Source organism: Euprymna scolopes, chromosome 23, assembly GCF_053919585.1.
Source record: "Euprymna scolopes isolate OS-2025 chromosome 23, ASM5391958v1, whole genome shotgun sequence".
Lineage (NCBI taxonomy): Eukaryota > Metazoa > Mollusca > Cephalopoda > Sepiida > Sepiolidae > Euprymna > Euprymna scolopes.
The window spans coordinates 121719729-121746737 of record NC_136504.1 but is presented as its reverse complement, the minus strand read 5'-3'; the positions used below and the strand labels follow the sequence as shown (position 1 = coordinate 121746737).

The window sequence follows — 27009 nt, the reverse complement described above, 5'->3', positions numbered from 1 at the left end:
TAGTGTTAATTGCTATGAGTGTGTTGTTAACTTACCTTTTCCCGCGGACCCTCGACGAATGCAACGAAAATCACATAAGCCACAATGAGTGATACACACAGATTCATGAGGAGAACGCTTTGCGATTTACTTACATCTTCTGAGGTTACGTGCCTGGAAAACAATAACATACAAACTGTTACAACGAGTTTTAGACGATTTGAAACACTTAACATTTTGGACTTTTTGGACTAATACAAAACCATAGCCATAAAAAGACTATGTCAAAGAATACGAAAATATTTAAGGGGCTGGTAACGGTTTTCTTTTCTTTTGCAAACAACAACTAGCAAGCTTGAGGACGGTCGAAGACGAAACGGACCGAAGCGTTGCATAAATAACACTTAAGATGAGAACAATAGTCCGATCAATATAAGTGATATAAACAATCATCCCTCATCTAAAAAAATTAGAACTGCAATATATGAAAATATATTTATGGAAATTTGACTACATTGACAATGGTAGATAAATATGATTATTTAGGATAATACAACAAATGTTGTTATGAACTTTTCAATTTCAATCTAATAATCATATTTAACAAGGGTTGCATTATATATATATATATATATATATATATATATATAAATGTATATATATAATGAAATAACATTAAATTATGTATGAATAGTTTTATTTTAGTAAAACGAAATAGATAATACACGAAAATACGTACTTCCAAAATATCACATAAACAATTATTGTGATGGCAAGAGCGATTATCGAGATGCTGCAGCCCACTATCGATATGATATTCAAGACTTCGCGGCTCTTATGGGACTGCAAAGAAAATAAAGATGTTCAACATGATATCGTTAGGGTATATTGTAATTAAGTATCAACTTACAAGAAATTTCAAATCAGAAATCTTTCTCATTTTCCTCGATTTAGTTTGCAGACAATAGACATGCGCACGACAATATTTTAACGGCGAAGTAAAGATGAAAGTAAAGATTTATCATTGATTTTACTCACCACAGGATTCATTAAAATTGCAAAATTTGTCAAATGGTCACAAGCACAAACGGTATATTTAGAACTAGATTTCACCACTTCGCATCCCCTTGTTGACCAATAGCCACCACCGGCAGGACTGTTGGCAAATAATAAAACAGAGAAAACATGCGAAAAATACATATATATTGAGAGAAAGTGAATTAAAAGGAAAATGATTGAATGCTAATAGTATAAAACTAGTATTACTGCAAATTTCTTATGTATCTAAAAAATATTTAATATAATATGTGCACGCCATTATCAAATAGTTTAGATGACTAAATAAGTTTCCAGCTTGAATCGACGCTATTTTCTAGTTCTTATTAAACCTACTTCCAGCCAACATACAAAATCTACAGGGTGGAACGATAAAATTATCACTCTAGAAAAGACGACATTACATTTTCGTTTGATGTAAACTCTCTATTAGTTGGTCAGTTGTGTACAAAGAGCGATATGGGCTTTCTATCATGTCTAAAATTGACACAATGTGTAACAAGGAAGATCGGGGATGCGTCGCTGTACAACTCATGGTTGCTACCGATCTAAGTTATAAAACAAGACCATTGCCAGCACCCTCAAAATGCAAATCCTGAGGGTTCAACGCTTGAAGGAACAGCTCAACGAAGTTTCCGGCCATGGATATGGTCTTTGGTGTGGCTTCAAGTGAAGGCCACATCATACTACCTCACATCTGTGAAGTCATCTAGAAAGTAAACACCAAAGTGTACCTGGATGTGCTGAAGAGTGTAGGTTAGTGGGTTAATCAAGTGGCCGCTGGCAAATCCTGGGTGTGGCAACATAACTCGGAGCCGGCTCCGAAGATCGAAAAAGACAGGTTTGGCTTCAGAAAGAGTGCTACGACTTTATACACTTCCCTAACTACTCCCTTCCCCATACATGGACCCGTTTTACTACATGGTTTTGTCATACGTTGAGAACATCATTAACATGACCTCCCACAACACCAAAATCAGCCCAATCACCGTCATTTGACGAGTATTCGCCAAGCTACCATCGGCGCTAGTGGAAAAGGCATGCTGCTTGTTCCAGACCCTATCGAGGTGGTGATTGAAGCTGAAGGCGGCTACATTGAATAGATGTTAACTCTACTACATAATCAAGTTACATAATTGATTTGTTTTGAATATAAGTTTTAAAACACAGCTGAAGTGTTGGTTTCTGTAGGGCAAATTACAGTCAAGTATACCAAAATGATCCAAGATGGCAAAACTAAAGTATATTATAAATATTAAAAAGAATAATATTTATAAAGTAATCTCAATCAGATGTAAAAGCTCGATAAAACCAAATAGGAGATAGTGCTTATAATAAGAACAGGTAGTTAATAAAATATGTTAAAAACACTTTGAAAAAGAGTTAAAAACATATTTAATTTTAAAAAAGGAAACACTAAAAAGTAAGTCGGTAGTCTGCGGATTAAGGACTATCCACTTTATAGTGTTTCCTTTTTAAAATTAAATATGTTTTTAACTCTTTTTCTAAGTGTTTTTTTTTACATGTTTTATTGACTACTTGTTCTTATATATATATATATATATGTATATATATGTATATATATATATATATATATATATATATATATATATATATATATATATATATATATATATGTTAGATATTGACAGGACCGAAAAGTTGTACAGGTTAAGGATTAGTATAATCATTATTATATCTGTAAAAATAGATGTCAGATAGAATGTTATCGAAGCGAAATAAATATTTACAGAAAAAAATATTTATTAAAATGATTTAATAGAAAAGAATGTGCGTTTTCATAACTAGCATACACAAAAATGTTAACTTGAAAAAAAATGTAAGAACATAAAAATACGAAACGAACGTAAATAATTCGATTTATGCCTTTGGTCACGTGATTTAAATGACGAATCAAGAGAGTTTGAAAGACACGCATCAGTTAGTTAAGAGTTTGGAATCAGAGAGAGAGAGTAGACGCGATCGGTAGTCAGAGGAAGAAAAATGGTGGTAGACAGTAATGACTTTGAGTACGGGGAAAATGAAATCTGCGCTACTTCAGAGTTCAAATGAAACTTGAAGCAGTCAATATACAATATCTATACTACTCTAAAATCGATGAATCTCAGAAAAAAGTTACATCATCGAAATATTAGAGAAATACACTGCGTTGCATGTTATTGATGTAAAAAATAGTAAATAAAATACAACATATTATATATTGTTTTTTCAAGGAATATTACCTCCTCTTTTCACACAGTTGCATTATGAAAATACTTTTAAGATAAAAGTTATTGTCTATGCAATACGCATAATGCTTCGGGAAAACTACATCAGTAACACACGAATATATAAACGGTCGAAAGATAAAATTGTCGCAACAGAAAAAAACGACACGATTACAACCAAGTTTTCCCAGTTCCAGACCCTTATCGAGGCGGTGTGGAAGCTGAAGGTGGGAACACTGATTAGATGTCAGCTCTACTACATAATCAAGTTACCTGAATTGTCTTTTTCAATGAAAGTTTTAAAATAAATCTGTAGTGTTGTTTTCTTTAAGGAAACAATTTTATAGTTCTAACCTTTATATATATATATATATATATATATATATATATATATATATATATATATATATATATATATACACTAGCATTTCAGCCCGGCGTTGCCAGGGTGTTTGGAGATGTAGCAAAAAAGATAAAAAAGGTAAATTTTGTTTAACTTTGACCCCTATTATGACCCCTTAATATTAATTTTTTGTGGCTCAAATATAGTTATTAAGTTAGATCTATGTCCAAAGAATGTATATCTAAAATTTCAAGTGTGTAGACACAAAAATGTTGGAGCAGTTTGGTAGAGTTCTCAAAGGTCGAATCGTTGAACTTTGAGCCTTTAACAGCCAAATTTCTGGCCGAACACCGATCACGTAGATTTTCCCAAATCTCAGTACCCCATATATCAAATTTCGAGTCTGTAGACTAAAAATTGACGGAGTTATTGCGTAGGGAAATGTAACCAGACAGACACACAGACACACAGGCACGTCCCCTTATATATATATATATATATATATATATATATATATATATATATATATATATATATAGTAATTTATAAAATATATATGGCGATTAAGCTACACTGAATATTCTGCGTTTCATACACTATAGGATTCGTCAGGCTTATGCGCGAATTCTGTGGTTGCTTCTTGTTTTTATATGGGTATATTTATATATATAAAAAAAAAAATAAATTAAGAAAATAAAAAGGAAGGAAAACGTCTACCTTAAACCACTAACCTAGTTCTAAAACAGATCCTTTGTTCGATAAAATGCATGCCCATTGGCTGATAGGAAGGGGCGCGGTGGACACTAGAAAGCTGATTGGCTAACTAGAAATCCTCAACATATATAAAAACAAGAAGCAACCACAGAATTCGCGCATAAGCCTGACGAATCCTATAGTGGATGAAACGCAGAATATTCAGTGTACTTTTGAAGTAAATACTTAAAGTTTACGCATAAATCTATACTTTCGTATATTAGGTTTATGTGAGTAAATGAAGTAGTTATATATATATATATATATATATATTACCTATCATGCAGAAATAATAAATTGATTACTCACTTGATATCGAAATCCCAGAAGTTGCAAGAAGACTCGGTGAATCCCTGTAAAGATTGCATGAATAAAGGTTAGATAACACAAGAAAAATACAAATGATAAACTTTAACATATGAATTAAGGGTAGCAATCCTTTACATTTTATATCATCAAAGAATGGGGATTGCAAATTGCATTTCATATGATGACTGAACTTATATATACATGCCCTGAAATTTTCATCGCTTTTTTGCAGATATTGACAATGTGAGAACCTTGGAAGCATACTCCTGTCATGAACGTGCGTCAATAGCCGAGAACGTAATTGAATTGCTTGAAAAAGTGCATTGAGAATGGTGGTGACTATGTAAAATAAATTATGGAGCACAAAATGTTTCTCGTTTGAATGGTATTACTCCTGTCTTCGCAAGCCTTCAACGTTTTTAATTGAAAAATAGAAAGCTTTATTTTGGAACCAACTATGTATAACAAAGCTCTGTGGTTAGACTCCTAGGAAGCTCCATGGCATTTCCCGAAGCCAAAGTTGCACAAAAAGAAGGTCATGTTTACTGTTTAATGGTCTGAAACCGATCGCCTTCATAACAGCTTTTTGAATGCTGGCAAAACCATTTCGAGGGAGAAGTACTGTCAAAAAATGGATGAAATGCACGAGAAACTTCGAAACAACACTCAGCATTATTTAACATGAAACGCCTCAATTCTCCTCCCTGACAATGCCCGACCGCACATTGCTAAACCGACCCAGCAGCAGTTGACCGAATTGTGCTAGGAAACTCTGCCTCATCCGCCATACTCTCCAGACTTCTCTCCCACCGACTCTCACTTCTTCAAGCATCTCGACAACTTTCTTCGTGAGAAATGCTTCAAAACCTCAGCGATATTAAAAACACCTTCATCGACTTAATCGCAATCGGAACGCAAAATGTTTACGTTACTGACATAAATACACTTTGCCTTGCGTTGGAAAATATGTATTAATTCTGATGGTGCTTATTTCGACCGATAATTTTTTGTTTGAGCCGAGATATTTTCATCTGAATTTAAAAGATAAAAATCACAAGAACTTTCTTGTCAAGTTGATACTTTTATTTATTTCGTTTTAAATACCTCGACTTTGTTAACATCTTTAGTTCATTTTTGTAATTTACACAATAAAATTTCTGAATCGCAATAAATAATTGATTCAGAGAAAACAAATCTTAAATACACAAATGTACAGAGCGATGCCGGCATAAACAAAGCTTAGATGCAGAAAAGGATTAGGCACAACATGAAAAGAAATTGAAGCTTCCAATCATTCTTTTAATCATAGGAGACACTGCAGCACGACAAAGAACTAAAACTATACTCAGTGAACTAGGTGCACACGAGATCAAAACAATTGCACTTACAAAAACTGTTCGAATTAGAATAGATATCACGTTTGAGGATTCTGAAACGCAAAATCAGATAGAAAAAACATTTGGAAAAAGAAATGAAAAAATGTCACATAATCTATATATTAATAGGATAGCGTGTGTGTCATTTATTTTGTGTGTCATGTTTACATTCGAGTGACTGTCATTTAATTGTTACGGACTTCCATTTCTTGTAAAAAATAATTTAACGAAGAATTCTTAATAAGTTTTGGTTTCGGTTTCGATTATAGCTGATGGCACTTTAGTCGTCTATTTTTTAATATATAATTTTTGTGCAGAATGTTGACCCGACGTAACTAACTGGCAGCTCGGCAACTGAGAAAGCGGAACTGCTTGCCCGGCGATTCGCCTCCAACTTCACCTTAGAGCCAACAAACAACTCCCTCCCAAATTTCCCTGTGTGGACTGAAGCCTCACTAGATGATGTAAAAATCACCCCCTCTCATGTCCACGATATCATAAAACTTAGACATCCCCAATACGTGTGGGTCTGATTTTGTCCGTGCTATACTAAATAAGAAATGCTCAGCTGAGCTAGCCCCCGTACTTTCCGAACGCTACAATAAATGCCTTGTTGAATCTTGCTTCCCTAATAGCTGGAAGATGGCCTCTGAGGGACAAGTGTAGAATAATTCTAATGAAAGGGCCGACCCTCTACATTATCGCCCTATCAGTCTCCCCCCCTCTTCGCTAAAATCTTCGAGACGCGTATTAATCAAGTACTAGTCCACCATGTCGCAAAAGCAAATCTACTCTCTGACAAACACTATGGATTTAGGCAATGTCGTTCTACTGCAGATATTTTAACAGTCATCTCTGAACGCATATACCATATACTGGATAAGACAGGCGAAACCAGGGCTGAAGCCCTGGATATATCCTAGGCCGTTCGCAAAATTTCGCACGAAGAGCTACTGATGAGAATTTAATCCTACGGTATAACTGGCCGTATACTAAATAAAATAGATCCTTCTTAGACAATAGGACACTCCAAGTTGTCATTGATTGACGTACATCCAAACAACATAACATTAATGCGGGAGTGCTTCAGAAGGTGATTCTTGGACCATTATCTTTTTGGATATTCATAAACGACCTCTCTGATAACAGTGCCCGAAGTGGATTTATTTGCGTATGATACAACGTTCTATAACAGGTATGAGAGAGGAACGAATGTACAAATATCTAAGACAATTGCAGACTCGTTAGAAAATGATCTCCAGACCGTAGAGAAGTGGGGCCGTATATGGATGTAACATTTAATGCTAGTAAGACTAAACTGATCCTTCTTGATAATTACAAGACGTCTCTCCAACCACATGACAAATGACACCGTACCGGAGAATTCTCCCTTCAAACTCCTCGGCCTAATATTTGCGGGCAATATGAACTGGCCCAAATACATAGACGACATAGCGAGGGCTGCTGAAAAAAAGGACAGGGCTTCATTTAACGGGCTAGAAGACTACTCACACCTGAGAATATCCTGTACCTCTACAAGGTCACCATTCGTCCATGCATGGAGTACTGTTGCCATATCTGGGCTGGGGAATCTGTCACTAGTATCTCCCGCTTGGATAGGGTCTAAATAAGAATTTTCAATCTAATGGGTTCCACTTTGTAAACTAAGCTCCAACCCCTGTCCCATCGCTGCAACGTTGACTCTCTGTGCCTGTTTACACATGTTTTAATGAAATGCGCTCTGATGAACTCATTGGATCTGTGTCCCTCTCAATGTACATATACACGAATAACCGCTTAGTAACAAAATCTTACCGCTTCACTCTTAATTCTAATAGTTTCTTTCCTTGAAGATCTAGACTTTGGAATTCCCTTTCTGCTACCTGCTTCACTGATTGTATTGATATGCAGAAGTTTAAATGTAATGTAAACCAGCATTTTGTTAATCTTTTCTAGGCATGTTCCCAAATAGTAGCCAATTACGTCCATATGGCGATATGACTGTTAGGGGGTCAACGTGAGTGAAAAAATAAAAAATTAAAATTACAGTGATTAGGGAAATTTAGTTTCTTTTATGTGATTTGGAGATCGAGAGGATTTTGCCACTAAATCTCCTTGCATGATTATTTTATTTGTAACACAAATCAATTTTTAAGAATGTTTTAGGTTTTATTTATTTATTTATATTGTAAGGATTGTAAAAAAATAAAATGTATAACTCCATTTAAAAATAAATAAAATAAGATAAAAGACGATCCCGTAAATTGTCGATTTAAAAAAAGAAGCTTTTACGTCTTTCTTTTAAATTATTTGCGCTTGCAGAGAATTTTAGAAATCGGAAGTCGTAAACCGGAACTTGTAAAGCTATAGCGGATGGACGGTTTTACCGGTCAAACAGTGGGGGGAATAGGTGGCTGGTTACTTTTAATGTATCTAAAACCAATCTCCTATCTTTACATCATCAACGCTCTGATCCCCATTTGGCATTAATTGAAATGGATGGCCCTTGACTAGGAAAACCCCATGTTATGATAAGCTTCTGGGCTTGACTTTTACTCCTGACCTGAAATGGAACACGTACATCAAGTCTATTGCCAAGGTCGCTGAAAAAATGGTAGGATCCTTCTACCGCTCCAGAAGATATCTCATTGCTGATGCAATTTTCTATCTATATAAAAGCCAAGTACGTCCAAGTTCTGTTGCCACATCTGGGCAGGAGCTGCTAAAAAGACTCTATCCTGCCTTGACAGAGTACAAAATAGGCTTCGTGGCTTAGTTGGGGATGCCCTTTTCCCTTCTCTGCAACATCTCTCCGACAGAAGAGACGTCGCTAGCCTGTCTTTGTTTTATTGTTACTTCCATGACAGGTGCTCATCTGAGCTTCAATTCCTGGTCCCCTCTCGCCGATCTTTCACGAAAAACACCCGTCTAGCTGAAACCACTGTCAAAAATTTCCCCACTCTTTATCGGTGCCAAAACCAAAACCGTAGATTCCATGAACAAAGCTTCTTTCTTAGAAATTTACGCCTGTGGAACTCTGTTCCGTCTGCCTGTTTCCCATCTGACTACAACTTGGATGTCTTCAAGTTCAACATAAACAAATTCCTGATGAACCTCCCCCTTAAGTAAGACACTTTATCAAATCTCAACACAAACGTACTGTACACGCAATTACCCTTATCCCCGAGTGGCTTCCGGGCCTTGATAAGTGGTGACCACCTTGTAAAAAAGTTTTATATTATAATAGATACCTTATATAATATTAACGCCATTCATATTCTAATAGTACCATAATATCTTTCGCGAATGGACTTTACAAATCAATTAATCTATTTTGTTTTTAAGGTAATCAAGAGAATATTATGATGATGTTTAATTTTGTGGTATTGCTGATATTTGATGAAGCATAACGTCATGCTTATTTGTGTTGAAGATTCAACCATTTATTTGGCAACGAAGTTCCAGTCATTTATCTTATTTCTATTTTAAAATGTATTTTTTCGAAATATCAATGGTTTTGAATTACATTTTTCATTTTAAATGTAAGACACATTTCTGCTTATTTCAACGCAATTAAACTGAGATGCAAAGTTTAAAAAATGAATATTTTTGTCAACTTTGTTTGCTTTTTATTTATTAACGAATTATTTTTATTCTTTTAATCTATTCGTTTTGAAAACCTCATTGAATAAAAAAAAGATAATGCATTTCTAATTAATTATTGCTTATACTCTTTTATTATATATTTTCAATATAAATAAATAAATAAATAAATAAAAAGAATGTGAGAAATTTGTTGTCAGACAAATTTATGTCTTCATACCGAGAAATGTTACGAGAAAGGGACATAGTTTTATAAAATTAAACATTAATTTAACGTGTCTCATAGTTTGATAAAATTAAACATTAATTTATCTTCTCTCGGGGTTGAATGATTTTTTTAAAAATGATTTTCTTTTATGTTTTAAACCGACAACATAATTTTTCTTATCGTTTTTCTTTAAATAAAGAAAACAATAACGGTTTCAGAAAAGTGCTAAACCACGCTTATTTCACTGCTTATTTTGGTAACTAAATATACTCTGACTCAATCATCATAAAATAATAACAAAAAAAAACTCTTATAAAAAATTAAAACACAATGTTTATATGAGCAATAATATTCAAAGTATAGCCTATATAAATCTGTGAAAATGCATACATTAGCTTTTATTAAAAAATACTACTGTCGATCATAAAATACATAAAGTTTTTATTAATAGTAAATTATTTTTGTTGGTGTCGCAAATCAAGAATTCCTTATGTGAAAGAACCTAGAACCTTAATTTTTACCCTTTGTAATTAAGCACATTACATTTTTACATAATTTTGTTTAAAGAAGAAAAACATTAATCCTTAAAAAAAAATAAAATAAACTTCAATAATATGAATCAATTTTCGAAAAAAAAAACCTTCATATCCTTGCGAACACTATTGTGCTTGCAACGAAGTTCCTGCCGTATTTCATTTTTGAATTTGAGTATCTTTTTGTTTATATTCTGATATATTCATTTTGAATGCAACCATTTATGAATAAATTAACATAAGTTCATGTTTTTCAGACAATTTAAATGGATCGATAATTTTTAAAAATAAATACAAATTTGCAATTTCGTCTTGTCATTACTTGTTTGCGTTTGGATTTCTACTGTTGAAAATTCATTGTGATTTCTTATAACTTTGTAACTAGAATACATTTTTTAATTATCTTTATCAAACCCACTCAGTTTAAATACAAATAATCCTGCAATAACTTAGTTCATAACTTAATATCTGTATTAATACTGAGAAATATTATGAGAAACGGTAATAATTTGAGAATATAAGATATCCTCGTTCTCTAATTTCAATTGCCCTAGGCCACGATAACATCGTTAGGCCCACTTGCATGGAATTGTTGTATTGCATATATGTATAAAAAATATCTTACCGGTGACACATGTGAAAAATTAAGTATTACTTTGTCCGTCAAATTTTCCAAAGGTTTTTGAAGAGAAATTGACAAAACATACGAATTGATGATGCTACTTGCATTGCTGAAAATAAAAGCGAAATAATATAAGAAAATCAAAAATAAAATATTGAATTCTTTCTATAAACAAAGAATAACACGTTTTTAATAGTATTCAAGACGTGCATATTTTATTAATAGCACAAAATTCGAGTTTGTAATTATAGGAAAACCATCTATATATATATATATATATATAAAAGCGAAAATGTATGTATGTATGTTTGTGTGTTTGCTAAAAACTTTTGACTGCCGGAACAAAAATTCACAACCTTGGTTTCATATAAAAGTCCCACCCTCCGGACGACAAATATCGAAAAAATTGGCCCAAAAGAACCATCAGAAGTGCGTCAACTGATCGATTTTCTTAAGGGGGGGGCCTAAAAAAGTGACATTTTAATGTTAAACATTACATATTTTTAAATCGATTTATAACTGACCCCAAAAATACGGGCGCCAACTCTTCTACATAAAGTATACACGGGACCGTTTATTTTGGGTCAACTTGTATTTAAAACCCGCTGAGTCATGTCACGTGATCTTGACGTCAGCAAGCTGTAATGACAGTCTGAATTAAAAAAAAACATTGTTGTTATCGGTAAAATATTTTTTAACCCTACCCAAGCTAAACTATTAATTTCTACGCTATGACAACGTTACCAAAGTTATTATCACGTTAAAAATAGTAAGATACGATAGTTAAACGAAAAATAACAAGCCAAAAATGTGAAGTAAAAAAATATACGCTTACAAAAAATATTAACAATCGAAGTTTTTACAAAAGAAAAACCAGCCAGACGCCATTTTCTTTTTTTTTTAGTAACACTCTTTAGAGTAAGGAAGACGAAGTGAGAGAGAGACATACACAAACGCAAATAGAGAGAGAGAGAGACAGGGGGAAGTGAGAACTAAAAATAACGATCCCGCGATGACCTCATTTAGCGTCTTCCTGTCAATCAAACCTCTTTTACTAGCTTTATAAGCCTTAACTTAACACGCTAATCAATTACTCTCACTCGTGGTCGAGACGGTTAAGTAGTTGGCTTTGGGCTCCGTGTCAAGGCTTCCGGCTTCAATACCCCTTCCCGACCAAAACTATTTTTTTTTCTTTTACACCTTTAAACACCCGGGCAACGTTTTTTTATTACTTCACTTATTCTTTAGTTTACCCCTTCCCCATACACAGGTTTATTTATGCCATTTTTTCCGTTTTGGTTTTAGGTTTTCTTTTTTACATCATCTTTTTTATAATATTCAAGCAGGGTTATTAATTACCCGCCCATACACACACCTACAAACAACCGGGCAACGCCGGGTACCCCCCGCTAGTACAATATAAAAGTCAAACAGCATACATACTGTCTTCAAAACGTAATGTCGAAATGAGGTTAACATATAAAAAAAATTAAATCTCGGTAAAAATATATATATATAGAGATTCGAATGTTCAGAAAAATCATTTGTATACTAAAACAACACACTCCTTTATTCACGGAGGATGTGTCGGCATTTTTAATACACAAATAGACTGAAAAAAATCAACTGATTAAATCGGGGAAATTTGACGTAAACAATAATTTATTTTCAAATTTCAAATATTATTTATCCCGGATAACGCCGATCAAGAATATACCAACTTTTCAGGTGTTCTTTTTTTTAGTTTATTTTGCTACAATCTGAACACAGATATCTACGCGCACACACAAACTTAATATATGTGTGTGTGTGTGTATGTGTGTGTGTGTGTGTGTGTATTCAAACACATCTGATTGAGCACCACAGAGTTATTCTTTTTTCCGATTATTCTGGATATCTTTTTGATTCGCCGAGCGGTCGTTTTTATTTCAGTCGGCATGTTGTATAGTATGGCACCCACAAGTTGTTGTTCAGCCATATTCTACTCAAGCGCTTTTTATCGGTGCGTTCGATTACCATAAGGAGCGATTGCTGTCTTCGTTTTCTTTTTCTTTTGCTGTGAGGCTTAGTGTATTTATAGTCTTTTTTTAATCATTGATAAGCACATAAAACTCTGTTAAAACTCACTCCACAACTAAAACATAAACCCTAACCCTAACAAAAGTATAGTATAAAAACCAACTGCACACTAATTACAAAACAGATGAAAAAATAATAACACACCTAATTAAAAGATACACCAAATCCATCGACCAGAACAAAAAAGATCAAACTAATAATATATTATACAAGATTTAAAACCGCCAATTTAATAATTAAAAACAATAATAATACTAACACCACACTAAACCAAACTAATGCAGTGTATGAATTTATTTGCCCCTTCTAAAAATCTCTCCGAACCCACTCTAAAAACTTATAGAACGCATATAAAGCCAACATTACAACAACGCTCTCTCGGTGATTAGCCTATCATTTGGCTGACAATAGCGCCATAAAACAACACTTAACATTCTATGATAAAAACTTACAGTTTTTCGACATTAGATATATCTTAACAACTAATACTAAAATTCGATACCTTAACAATTTCACACGACGACTAAAATTACTAGAAGCCATACTTATCAAAAAGCTATCGTCCCTTTTGAACCAGATCTCATGTAAATCTCACCTGTTGGTTTAAATGCATGTATGTATGTTTGTATGCCTGCCTTAAAATTTCGACAGAGGCTACGACAGTAGAAAGATTTCTCCTCTAAGTCGGGAATTTTTTGTAATTGTAAACTTGATTAATTGTCTTTCTTTTTACAGCAGTACTTACTTGACTGCCACAACAGTTGGGAATCCAATTTTTATTGATAAAAGTAAATTTATACTTCCCCCAAGCACCACGTAGTTGCCCTGCTCATATGAATTAAATACATATTCTTTAAATAAATATGCCCTACAAAAACTGTTATTCCAGGAAAAATGTCTTAAACAAGTATGCTTTCCAAATAATTAATCAAAAGCATGGGCTCTGCCTGTTCTACAAGTATTTTAATGGTGAATGCTCTGACAAACTGTAGACACTTGTGCCCCCACGACGTAGACACCCTCGACAAACCCGACAGGCAGCTAAATCCCACCCCCACACAGTAGAGATCCCTAGATGTAAAAGATCTTTCTACTCCAGTAGTTTTTCCCAAGAACCACTAGACTCTGGAATTCCATTCCGAGTTCCTGCTTCCCTAACTGTACTGACATGCAGAAGTTCAAGTGCAACGTGAACTGACATCTTGCTGCTCAAATCCCAACATAGTGCCCCAGTAGTTGCTGCCCCTGATAGTAGCCCCCTACACCAAAGTGGCAATGCGCCTTGTTTGGCGTGAAAATGTAAAAAAAAAAGTTTAGTGTTAGTCCTAAACAATAATTGAGTATAATCTAGTAGAACAAGTTGACTTTTTTAAATAGCGACTTATGAAGAAAAAAAAAACGTTATAACAGAAAATATGTTTTATAACAACGTTTTAACTGTAAATGTTTTAGCAAAGAAGTTTTAATGCAAAACTAGCAAAAAACTGTTTATACGAAGACGTGGTTTTATATTTAAAGCATGTTAGTAAAAACTGTAACGATAAAAATATTGCTTACTCGTATTTTGGCAACAGTTCCTTCATATTACGGAATAAAACTGCGTTCATTATAACGGTATCATTAACTGCAAAAGAACATACATTTATTAAAGTAATTTTCGTATTTTATTCGAATACGATCATTACGTTTTATTAAAGTATTTACAAACTAATATTAGCAGGAACGGCGTCAGTGAATGTTGTTTCATGCATAGATTCTAGATTAAGCATAAACCTAAATTAGTACATTTTCAACCTAATAAAAATATAATAGTTTGCGCGTACTATAAAAGCCAACAGTTATTCTCTATTTCCTTTTTGTCTCTAATGGAACAGGAATATCCATACTTCACAATCAAGTCATGCCATTCAGGCTGAAGAGATTCTTGCAGTTACACACACACACTATGCCAACCTGCTCACAGCCACGTCCTCCCATGTCTCAAGGTCCATGTGAAACCGCTTTAGATTTGCTTTGATGTTGTCCTTATACCTCATCTTTTGGCCACCCTGGGCACGCTTTCCCTCAACAAGCTGAGAGTAGAAAATCTGTTTTGGGAGGCGGAGATCCGGCATTCGGACAACATGACCAGTCCATCTGAGCTGGCGTTGAGCAACAGTAGCGGTGATAGTGGGAATGTCAGCCTCACTCAGGACGCTGGTGTTGGTGCGTCGGCACTTTCAACTAATTCTGAGGATTTTTCGGAGGCATCTTTGGTGGTACGTCTCCAGGGTTTTTACGTGCCTCCTGTATGTGGTCCAGGTCTCCGATCCATAGAGAAGAGTGGGCAGCAAGACAGCTTTATATACCATGATTTTGGTCTTTGCCAGAAGGTCACGGTTCTCAAATACTCTCTTCCTTAGCCTTGAGAAAGCCCCACTGGCACAGCTGAGACGGTGTTGTATTTCATCATCTATGTTGGCTTTTGATGATAGGATGCTGCCTAGGTATGGGAAGTGGTCCACATTTTCCAGTCTAGCGTTGACTACAACCAATATATCTATATTAAACACGGTATGAGACAGTAAGTCTCGCCGTTCAGTTGGACACTCACTTCGATCGCTGATACATGCTGATCGACATCCGATCTCGACAATCTATCCGTAAGACACTGGCTCATTTCGGTGGCTTTTCATTTACTGGGTTGATGCATTCATTCTGGAGAGTCCTAGGCGGTCCACTCTCTCAAGCTTCGCTCTCGTCTTTCTGGTGGAGTAGGTTTATTGCTCACTGCGCGGGTAATTTTAAAAAGATAGAGTCCTCCTATTTTAGGGCAGCTGGCTTTACCTTCCCCATCTTCCGACCTTCTGTCACATCTTCCTGAGATGGGAATGAAGAAAATGCCGCCTGGGAATTGCGACGTTAATTTCAGCACTCGTCCTGATCATTGATACATAACAGTTAAGTTTCTGATCCGACAATCAATCCAGAAGAACTGAGTCATTTCTGTGGTCTTTATCTGGGGGAGGGGGCTTAAGGATTCGTTTTGTATAGTTCTAGGAATCTCACCCTGCTAGGCTTTGCTTTTTGTTTTTGGATACAATAATTTTCTTTCTTACTGTCGATGCGTCTTGATCGGGGAATACAGATAAGACTGCCTATGCAATTTAGAAAGCAAAGGTGTTCCTCTTTTAGAGCACTGCGTTGACTGTTTCCTCCTTAGATCATGTGTCACATCTGTCTGCTGCTGGGGGTAATAAATAACAGCGATTCGAGGGATTTATAATCCCAGAATCTTTTGCTAATACACTTTTTGTAACTGTGTTTGTATTTAATTTTTACGAGTTTGCAAAGTTAAACAAACCTTTCTATTTTGCTAGTTTTAACGAGTTCGCGATGCAAATTATATTACTTTTGTACTGTTGATATGAAATGCATTGATTATATTATTTTATTATCGTATATTCAACATTGTAAACATCTTTTGTCAAAGGATATTTTGAAGCTCGTCAGGTCCGATAGATATGCTATTCTGAGAGAAAAAAACCCCTAAAAGTAGATTTGGAGTGAAGTTTCATAGGTGGTTACTTTGACAAAAATGTGGAAGATTTCTGGCCACACTTGAAGATTAAGATGTTAAAGGGACTATTAGCTATGTAGGATGAAATATATTTACGTATGTCAACGTTTGTGTCTATTAACATCAGAAAATACTAAAGAAAATAAAATATAAGATTATAAAGTAAAGTTTAGGAAAGTTATGGAACAATTACTGCATATCAAATATCGTTCTACTGTATTCTTCATATATGCATTTAATGTACGTGCGATGAGATCCTTTGTAGGCAAATAACAAAATATCAGCAGCAGTTGATAATTATACAATCTGACAACCTGGGTATGACGTCTGAATTTACTTAATTCCTTAGAAACACTTTTACTTAGGGATGTTGATCACTCTCATTCTGATTTTTGCGTTTAATCAATTTTCTTCAGAGTACCCTGTTCGTATGTTTGTTCTTTTAAAGCGAGAAAACAGGTGGTCGGTCAGATCCACGCAGCTAAAGCTTAAATAAAAAAAGCTTACCTCCGAAATTGCTTTCGAGGATATCCGAAGGAACAAATACGTTTGAATCACTTTCTTGGACCCATTTAGATTGATTTACTTTGGCGCTTGGGAAGTTGATATTATCTCTCACACTCACTTTTGCGATTTCAAGGACTGCAAAAAAATAAAACAAACAAAAAGAATGACATTCTATATCACCATCATCACCATCACCATCGTCATAATCATCAAAAGCATCGTCATCGTCGTTGAAGGAATATGGTACAATAAAATTATGGGGTGTCCCTCGCGCCTGACCTCCATAGAATAGAAATATGTCACAAAGTTTAACAAGGTTTTTTAATATAGATCCACAGAATATTGTGTTAAGTGTTTCAGTGTGAACAGGTATGGTATAATAAATTATCGGGTTTATCTATTTTATTTTTACTTTCATCATATTTTGCTTTGGTTTTGATACCCCCAAATTCGAAGCTATCTCTTTACAACCCTTCCTTTTCATAACCTATCATACTTTCAAAAATCAGAGCCCATTTTCTGTAGGCTGTTTTTGAACCCAGTCAACGACAGGTATTTTTGCTAGTATATATATATATATATATACATATATATATATATATATAGATAGATAAAGTTATGAAAATATATATGGCAATTAAGCTACACAGAATTTTCCGCATTTCATTCTGGTGAGAATTCGTCAGGCTTATGCCTTATGCATAGGCCTGATCAGTTCTCACGAGAATGTCACGCGGAATATTCTGTGTACCTTAATTGCCATATATTTTTTCATAACTTACTACCTAGCTCTTCCTATGTATTGAGCACTGTTGAAGTAAATACAGAAAATTTACGCATAAATTATATCTTCCTATATTAATTTATGTGATTAAATGAAGTAATTTAATTTTAAAAAGGAAGCACAAGATAAGTGGATAGTCCTTAATCCGCGGAGTTTCGAAGAAATACTCTCCTTCTCATCAGAGGGCAGGAATTAGCAAAATGCGGGATGTGTGTGTATGTGTGTATAAATATATGTAAACGTATGCATATATATGCATTCAAACATTATACAAGGCCTTTCCTCTTAATTGTATAATTATCATAACTATAGATTTATTTTAGTCTGTCCTGCATTTTTTTCTTTCCGCTGGTTTGATTTTATTTAAGTTGTTACCCGTTTGAATTCGTTTCCCTATACAAAAAAAAAAAAAAAAATAAAAAAATAATAATAATAAATCGATTCGGCGTTGAAAAGTAAGGGCAAAACCCGGTCGGCTGATTCTACCCCCATATTTATTTAATTTTTTTTTCAACATCCATTAAATGTTTTCCCTCCGTCCTTTTTTAAACACAAGAACCCATGTGTGCCCAGCTGGGAAAACTTGGGTCCTTTCACTGGAAAAATATCCAGTAAATAAAACGTTGTTTAGTAACTCGTTATTCTTTTTTTGTATTTTTTTTTGCATTTCCATACACCAAACCTGGATATAAATATAACTAAAACATCCGCTTGGTCATAAGTTTCATTTTGCTGCCTAACTTACCTGGGTGGGTTGCCTGTAGGCTGAGATAAATCGCGTCACACACACAGACAGACATACAGTAGGAAAATTTATAATAAGATGGATTAAAAAACTCAGTCACCCTTTTTTAACAGCTATAATAAAGTTTCGTATCCCTAAAAGAAATAATGAACTATATATATATATATATATATATATATATATATATATATATATATATATATACAGGGATAATCTGTTCTACTACAGATATCGCTAGCCAACCAATACTATAAAATATTTACACCTACCAAGATTTTTTTCTGAAATCGTCGTTGTTTCGTTCAGTTTTTCTGATGCAACTTTACCAAACGTATCCATTTGTTTCATGACGGTTGCTGCAGAGACTTTTTTCTGAATTAAAAAGAAAATAATACATAATGAGTCTGTTTTACGGCATATCATCCTTTTCCAACGATTCCATGTTACAATTCAAAACTTACGCTAAATTAAACACAAATTGATATTTTGCCTATATTCATCGGAGTATAATAGATTTCATTTCCGTCTTCTGTAAAAGTTCACTCAAATATACATATTTTTGAACTGCTTAGAGTTAAGGTTGGAGTATTTGATTATTATATGAAACACGTGCTATTCATTATGCACACAAACATGTTTATATATATATATATATATATATATATATATATATATATATATATATATAATCCGAAGTTTCCATTTGATGAATGGGTGATTGTTTATGTAAATCTCATTGTTTTATTTTGCTTTATCTTCCAACCTATCCTATAAACTAACACACACATACACACGCATCTATAACAGAACGCGAAAGCACGTATGCAAATGTCGAGTCATATGCTAAATGACGTCACGGTAGTGAGCAAGAAAAATAGTATAAAAAGAACGGGTGCTCAGACAGAAGAGCAAGTTCAAGAACACGTTCGATACGACATTTGAGAGGATAGAGGTCAGAGAGAAAGATTACGATCACGTTTAATTCGGTAAACACCCCTCAAAATGTCGTTGTTCTTATTTACTTTGCCTCCCCACGAGAGTCGATTTTTACTATGGAGAAAAGGAACCAAAATAAAAATTATCTCAGTCATGAAGGATTTCTCCTCCACTAACTGAGAACAAAACAGTTAAATGTAGAATCAGAACAGATACTAACATTTGATCTTGGCTCGAATTTCGATGTTACAAATAAAAAGAGTCGAGTTATTACTTGTCTTATGATCCTTGCGATCTATTCTACTACAACGTGTTGGGTCTTCGTGTGTAAACGCGTGTAACTTTAAATGTTTGTAACATGCTATTCTCATGAAGGCAGATATATACAAAGAATATATTCATAGGATTTGTGTTTGAAGTAACTGAGATATGATGTAATATTGATTGAACACGTGACTACATCTCACGTATATTGGTTTTGTTATGGAAGACCGCAACTGGTTTTAACCAGTTGAACTCACAAATTGGAACATGGCACTTAGCTGTTTACTTGTTCATTAACTTTCCAGTTGTTGCTACCCGACACGGACTTCTATTATTGTATCAAAGGGAACTAATGTATTCTCTATTTGTTTATGTTTTCTATTCGATGATACAGCAACGGGCACCGGTTGATTCTCATCACCTGTTCTCTTTACAGTTTTTTAAAAATATTTTCTAATAGAAGAGCTGAAGAGTCTGAAATCAACACTGGTGCCTAACGACAAGTTGTATTTTATTTGCAAAGTTGATGATACCCTGTTCATCGATTCTGTCTTTATAAAGTTAAAGCTTTTTACATTTAAGTTTGAAGCTCCTATGTCGAAAAATATGGTGCAAATAAATGTAAATACATTTTTCATCTGGAGTTTGTATCTCAATAAACAACTTATACTTTCATCATCCTTATCTGACAAAAATAAAATACAGAATAGAACGATAAAATCCACAGAAAAGACTACATGATTCCATTTCCGTTTGATTAAAACTGTTTATCTTTTTTGTTGGAGACGAACTACTACTTGGCCAGTTGTGTACGAATCCCATGAGCGATAGGAACCTGGGATAGTTAGGTGTCCGTTGACATTCTATGTATGTGGCAGCAGGACTCATTGCCAGTCCACAAGTCTAAAGAGACCCAGAATTTGCTTCAGAAGGAGTGCTACGACTTCGTACCCTTCTCTTACTGGTCCCCTCCTCCGCCGACCTGAACCCGCTGAACTACTTCATTTGGTCAAACGTCGAGAAAATCACAAACATGACCTCCCTCACTACACCAAACCCGGCCTTATCCCCGCAATCCGGCGAGCTCCCGCCAGCATTTGTGGAAAAGGCATGCTCCCAGTTCCGGACCCATATAATTGAATATATGCCAGCTCTACTATATAACCAAGTTACCTGAACTTCAATAAAATTTTAAAATAAATCTGTAGTATTGTTGTCATTTAGAGCGACAACTTTATCGTTCCAACCTGTATGAATGGTACGTACCTTTTTTTCCAACTCTATCCAAGCAGATTTAGTATCTTCTGCAAGCAGATTACTGATAACGCCAACCAAGTTCTATAAAATAAGTCAAATATATCTCTAATATACAAAATAATGTTAAATGCATTTAAAAAGATAGATATGAGTAGAATTTAATCTAATAAATGGTAATTTGATTATCATTAGACAACATTAAATTGTTTTTGTTGCATCATGCCATTGGCGATAGAATATCATCTTTTTCAATAAGTAATTTTTTTTAAATATTCGTAGTTTTTAATCTATATAAGTTCCTAGATAGTAACATTGTAAGAAAAATTAACGAAATGAGATTATTTTTTATTTTTTTTTTAGTAATTGTTCGTTGCTATAGTAACATCTTCACGAAATGAGACAATTTTTATTTTTTTCAGTAATTGTTCGTTACTTGACTAACACTTTCATGAAATCAATTACTTATTGCAATATACATTCTTTAACATTTTACCCTAACAATCAGAAAAATACTTTTAATCTTTTCTTACTTTTTCGTTTAAATATATTTTACTCATATTTAATTTAGTTTTCATAAAATGCAAAAAGCATTCATTTTATATGAGATACATAAAATAATTGGTAAAAATAAATCAATTGTTTAATATAATTATTGAGTTATATCTCCTAGTATCACATACATCTTTTCAACAAGAATATTAGAAAAAGAAAACAATGTTATAAAATGCAACTGTTATAATAATAATAATAATAATAATAATAATAATAATAATAATAATAATAATAATGATAATAATAAACATTAATAAATAGCAATAATAATAACAACAATACCACCCCCAACAATAATAATAATGATAATTATAATAACGGCAACAACAACAATAATAATAACACTACTACTACTACTACTACTACTACTACTACTACTACTAACAACAACAACAACAATAATAATAATAATAACAACAACAACAACAATAATAATGATATTAATAATAATAATAACAATAATAATAATAAAAAATTATAATAATAATAATAAAAACAAAACAACAATAATAATAATAATAATAATAATAATAACAATAAAAATAATAATGATAATAACATATTAATAAAATAAAAAAAATAATAATGATAACAACAACAGCAATAATAATAATGATGCTAATAATAATGCTATTACTACTACTACTACTACTACTAAAAATAATAATACTATTAATAACAATACTAATGATAATAATAATAACAACAACACAACAATAATACTAATAATGATAATAATAATAATGATAATAATAACTTTACTACTACTTCTACTACAAGTATTATTAATAATAATAATAATAATAATAATAATAATAATAATAATTCTGATTTCGTTTATGAACGTCTCTCTGGAAAGGGATGGGATTCATTTCAAGGGGATTTCCCTCAATCCCGGCTTCAAACCAGGAGCTTCAAAGATCAAGGGTTTTTCTACGGATGTTGGTGGTACCTATTATTGCAGATGTTTGAAGGCCACCTAAAACATCGGGGATTTGTAGTTTTTTCAATTGTCCTTCCAGAGGACTTGATACTACTCTTAGTGTACCAACTACGACAGGGATTATTTGCGTTTTTACCCCGTGTATACGCCTTATCTCCAAGGCCAATGTAGCATAATTGCTCCACTTCTCATTCTCCTTGTCTCTCACATTCCCGTCCCATCGTACTGAGAAGTCTACAATCTGCCAGTTTTTTTAGACCTTGTCAATGACGACCAAATCCGGACGATTATGGTCCAATTGCTTGGTCGGTATGACACTTTTGTCCCACCATACCTCTACCTTGCCATCCCTACTTATTCTCACTTCATCAGGTACTCCTCAAACCATTTTCCAGCACATTTACCCCCCAACCTTCTTACACACCTCCCAATATATCCAGTCCCATGCGATCGTGTCTTTTGCGGTACTCTCTCTGGGCCAGTCCACTACACCCTACTATAAGGTGCGCAATTGACTCTGAGGTCTTACCACAAATCCGGCATTCTGCAGCAACTTCCTCTCCTAGAACCAGTTTTTTGAACAATCGTGTTCCTAATGCCTGCTCTTGTGCTGCACAAACAAAAGCTTCAGTACTCTTAGCCAGATACCCAGCTCTAAGCCATTGTCATGATCTTTCATGAGCCACTTCTGCTATATCATGGAAGAACTTTCCATGCATTTTCTTCCTATCCAGTTCCTGTACCCTTTCTCTATCCATACGTTTCACATAATCAGCCTTGATCTCACAGACCTCCACTTCATTGGCCACAATCTTAAGCATCCACTCCTCACTTCTCACCACATGCTTCTTCAACGACATCTCCTTGGTTCTAACACAATCTTTTACACTTTTCAATCCTCTCCCACCATCTTTCCTCTTTTGATACGACCTTGCTACGCTACTTCGAATGTGAAATACACCTAAACATTGCTAAAACTTTTCTTGTTTTGATATTCATGGCATGCAAATCCTTGTCAGACAATTCTAAAATCCCTGCGCTTTATCTCAAAACACTGACTGCCCATGCATTTCCTGCTTTCATTAGGTTTCCTCCATACAGTTTCGACTTTGCAATTAGTTTCACTCTTCTAAGATACTCCTTCCTGACTTTTTCCTCCATTTCTCTGTTCATGATGCCTACACCCTCCAGCACTCCCAAATACTTATATCCTGTATCTTCTATTTCTTTCATGATTTCTTCATTTTGCATCACTATTTTATTTGAATGAACTTTTACTCCTCTTTTCATCACCAGCACCGCACATGTACTAATCCCAAACTCCATCCAAATGTTTTCCGAGTATGTCCCCACAAGTTCTACCAGTCTCTCCATTTCCTTTTCATTTCTACCGAATATTTTCAAATCATCCATAAACAGTAGCTGGTTGAGGCGACTGTCACCAGATCCAAAGTTATACCATAGTGTTTCTCTCTTAAAGAGGATGCTCAGTGGCATCATTATCATTACAAAAAGATTAAAAAAAAATAACAACAACAACAACAATAATAATAATAATTACAATAATAATAAAATTATAATAATACTATTACTACTACTACTAATAATAAAAATAATAATAACAATAATATTACTATAAATAATAATAATGATAAAATAAAAAAAATAATAATACTAGCAACAACAACAATAATGATACTAATAATAACAACAACAACAACAACAATAATAATAAAAATACTAAGAAGAATAAAAATCATAAAAGTAATAATAACAACAATACTACTACTACTACTACTAATAATAATAATAATAAATAACAACAACAATAAGAATACTACTACTACTAATAATAATAATAATTGCAACAACAACATCAATAATAATAATAATGATACTAATACTACTACTACTACTACTACTACTACTACTACTACGAATACTAATAATAAAACAATAATCATAATAATAATTATTATAATAATAAAACCTATAATAATAATAAAAATACTATTAATAATAATGATAATAACAATAATACTAATAACAATAATTATAATACTAATAACAATAAGTATAATACTAATACTACTACTAATAGAAAATAATAATAAAAACAATAATAATAATAAAAGTAATAATAATAAAAAACTATAATAATAATCAAAATAATAATAAAAAAATAATAATAAAATAATTATAATAAAAACAATAATAATAAAAATAACTATAATAATAAGAATAATACTAAATATAATGACAATAATAATAATAAAAATAACAATAATAATAAAAATAACAATAATAATAAAAATAATAATAATAATAATAATAATAATAATAATAATAATAATAATAATAATAATAATAATAAACCCCTTTCGCGCTCCTGCTTTCCGCTCTTTGGTATTTGTGCGTGTCACCATAAACGGGCACCACACCAAATAAGTAAGGAAGGTCAAGGAGGATAGAAAGATCGAGGAGAGAAAGCACTAGCGAGACTTCCACTTGATGAGTACAAGGAGGCTTGGGACCCTGCGAAGGCTTATTGCCACCGAAATTCCAGTGAATACCAATTGTCGGTGTCAAAGAAAAATCGGATGTTGCGAAAACGCTAGTCTATCTATAAAGGTCGTCGAAAATGGTGGAGAGTACTGGAAATCAGAAGAAAGTTGTTGTCACTCAGATTCTAGATAACACAACAAGTTGTTCTCAAAGAGAATTTTTTATGTGACTACTACTAGTGAGTAAGATAATAATAATAATAATAATAATAATAATAATAATAATAATAATAATAAAATAATCATAATTATAATAATAAATTAATGATAATAAATTATTAATAATAATACAATAATAATATTAAAATATAATAATGAAATAATAAAAATAATAAAATGTTTTGTTAGAAAAATAGTTATAGAAGATCATAATAACTGATATCGCAGTTCGTCGCTGATTATGTGGAGGAAAAAAGAAAAGGAAAAGGTCGTAATTTTTTTTAATTTACATTTTCACCCCAAACAAGGCACATTGCCATTTTGGTGTAGGGGGCTACTATCAGGGGAAGCAATTACTGGGGCACTATGTTGGGATTTGGGCAGCAAGATGTCGGTTCACGTTACACTTGAACTTCTGCATGTCAGTACAGTTAGGGAAGCAGGGACCTGGAATGGAATTCCAGAGTCTAGCGGTTCTGGGGAAGAAACTACTGGAGTAGAAAGATCTTTTACATGTAGGGATCTCTACTATGTGGGGGTGGGATTTATCTGCCTGTCGGGTTTGTAGAGGGTGTCTACGTCGTGGGGGCACAGGTGTCTGCAGTTCATCAGAGCATTCACCATTAAAATACTTGTAGAACAGGCAGAGGGATGCAATGTTTCGTCGATGGGACAGAGGCTGAAGCTTAGATGCCAGTTCAGGGCCTATCAGATTGGCGACTCTCTTTTGAACCTTGTCTGGGAGCGAGAGACTAGCAGCAGATGCACCAGCCCATATGTGACAACAATACTCCATACATGGGCGAATGGTGGCCATATAGAGGTACAGGATACTTTCAGAATACCAAGATTTGAAATGTAAGATAAAAAGATGTTGGAAGATGAAGATGGTAGACGTTGCATCTATTGCGATGAAAGCCTTGGGGTATGTAACAAAAGGATTTGAAAGTGCTGAAAGACCGAGAAAAAAAAAGGCATTGATGACCTATGTTCAGTTGTTTTACTTCGCCTATCAGCAAACAGCCAGACTGAAATGCTCATATCGTTTGAATGTTGTATTTTATTGACGTTCGTTGTAAATGCGTTTCTGTCCTGCCTAGAGTGCCGGTTGGTTAATTATGAATAGGTGCTAGGTTCCCGTCTGTACATGGTCACATTTTAGCATCAGTTAAGTTCATTATTATGATTTGTACCTTTTGAAACATTATAATCTATTTTCTTGCGGTTCTAATATAAACACTAGTATCGTGCGGATAGCTATCGAGCCACGATGTCACCAACATGATAGTATGATTTTTAGAAAAAAAAAACACATCTGCGACAGATGTAATAAAAGACATTACTTACAAAAGGGGCAGCACATCTGTCTATCATACCAGATGACGTGTTCGGGGGAAAGGAAAAAAAAGAAAACTTCATTTTGTAGATTAATCAGTTATATATATGTCATTTATTTGCATATGGATCAAGTAATGGTTATAAGAAGGACGAATTGGAAAGGACAGCCGCTGAGGTTTTAAACGCATGGGGACAGAGAGAGAGAATATATATGGAGAACTAGACAAACTTAAAGGAAATTTGTACAATTTGCAGCGTTGGGGAGAAAGAGTTTTAACAATTTACTGTTTGTACCCGACATCAATACATAAT

The 27009-nt window shown here is 33.7% G+C and overlaps 1 protein-coding gene across 3 annotated transcripts in view; it reads right to left on the bottom strand.

The window, feature by feature from the left end:
* Positions 1–27009, bottom strand: part of LOC145246173 (uncharacterized) — a 422674-nt gene that overhangs the window by 94346 nt on the left and 301319 nt on the right. For all 3 annotated transcript variants that reach the window (XR_013863104.1, XM_080108045.1, XM_080108046.1), the window contains 9 exons: positions 21151–21222; positions 18954–19056; positions 17156–17290; positions 14647–14713; positions 11014–11119; positions 4669–4712; positions 1018–1135; positions 719–822; positions 36–153 (listed from right to left, as the gene is read on the bottom strand). Coding sequence is in view for 2 of the 3 variants with exons in the window: in XM_080108045.1 (XP_079964171.1) it covers positions 36–153; positions 719–822; positions 1018–1135; positions 4669–4712; positions 11014–11119; positions 14647–14713; positions 17156–17290; positions 18954–19056; positions 21151–21222 (867 nt within the window). In the remaining variant the exon portion in view is untranslated. The remainder of the gene's footprint in view (positions 1–35; positions 154–718; positions 823–1017; positions 1136–4668; positions 4713–11013; positions 11120–14646; positions 14714–17155; positions 17291–18953; positions 19057–21150; positions 21223–27009) is intronic.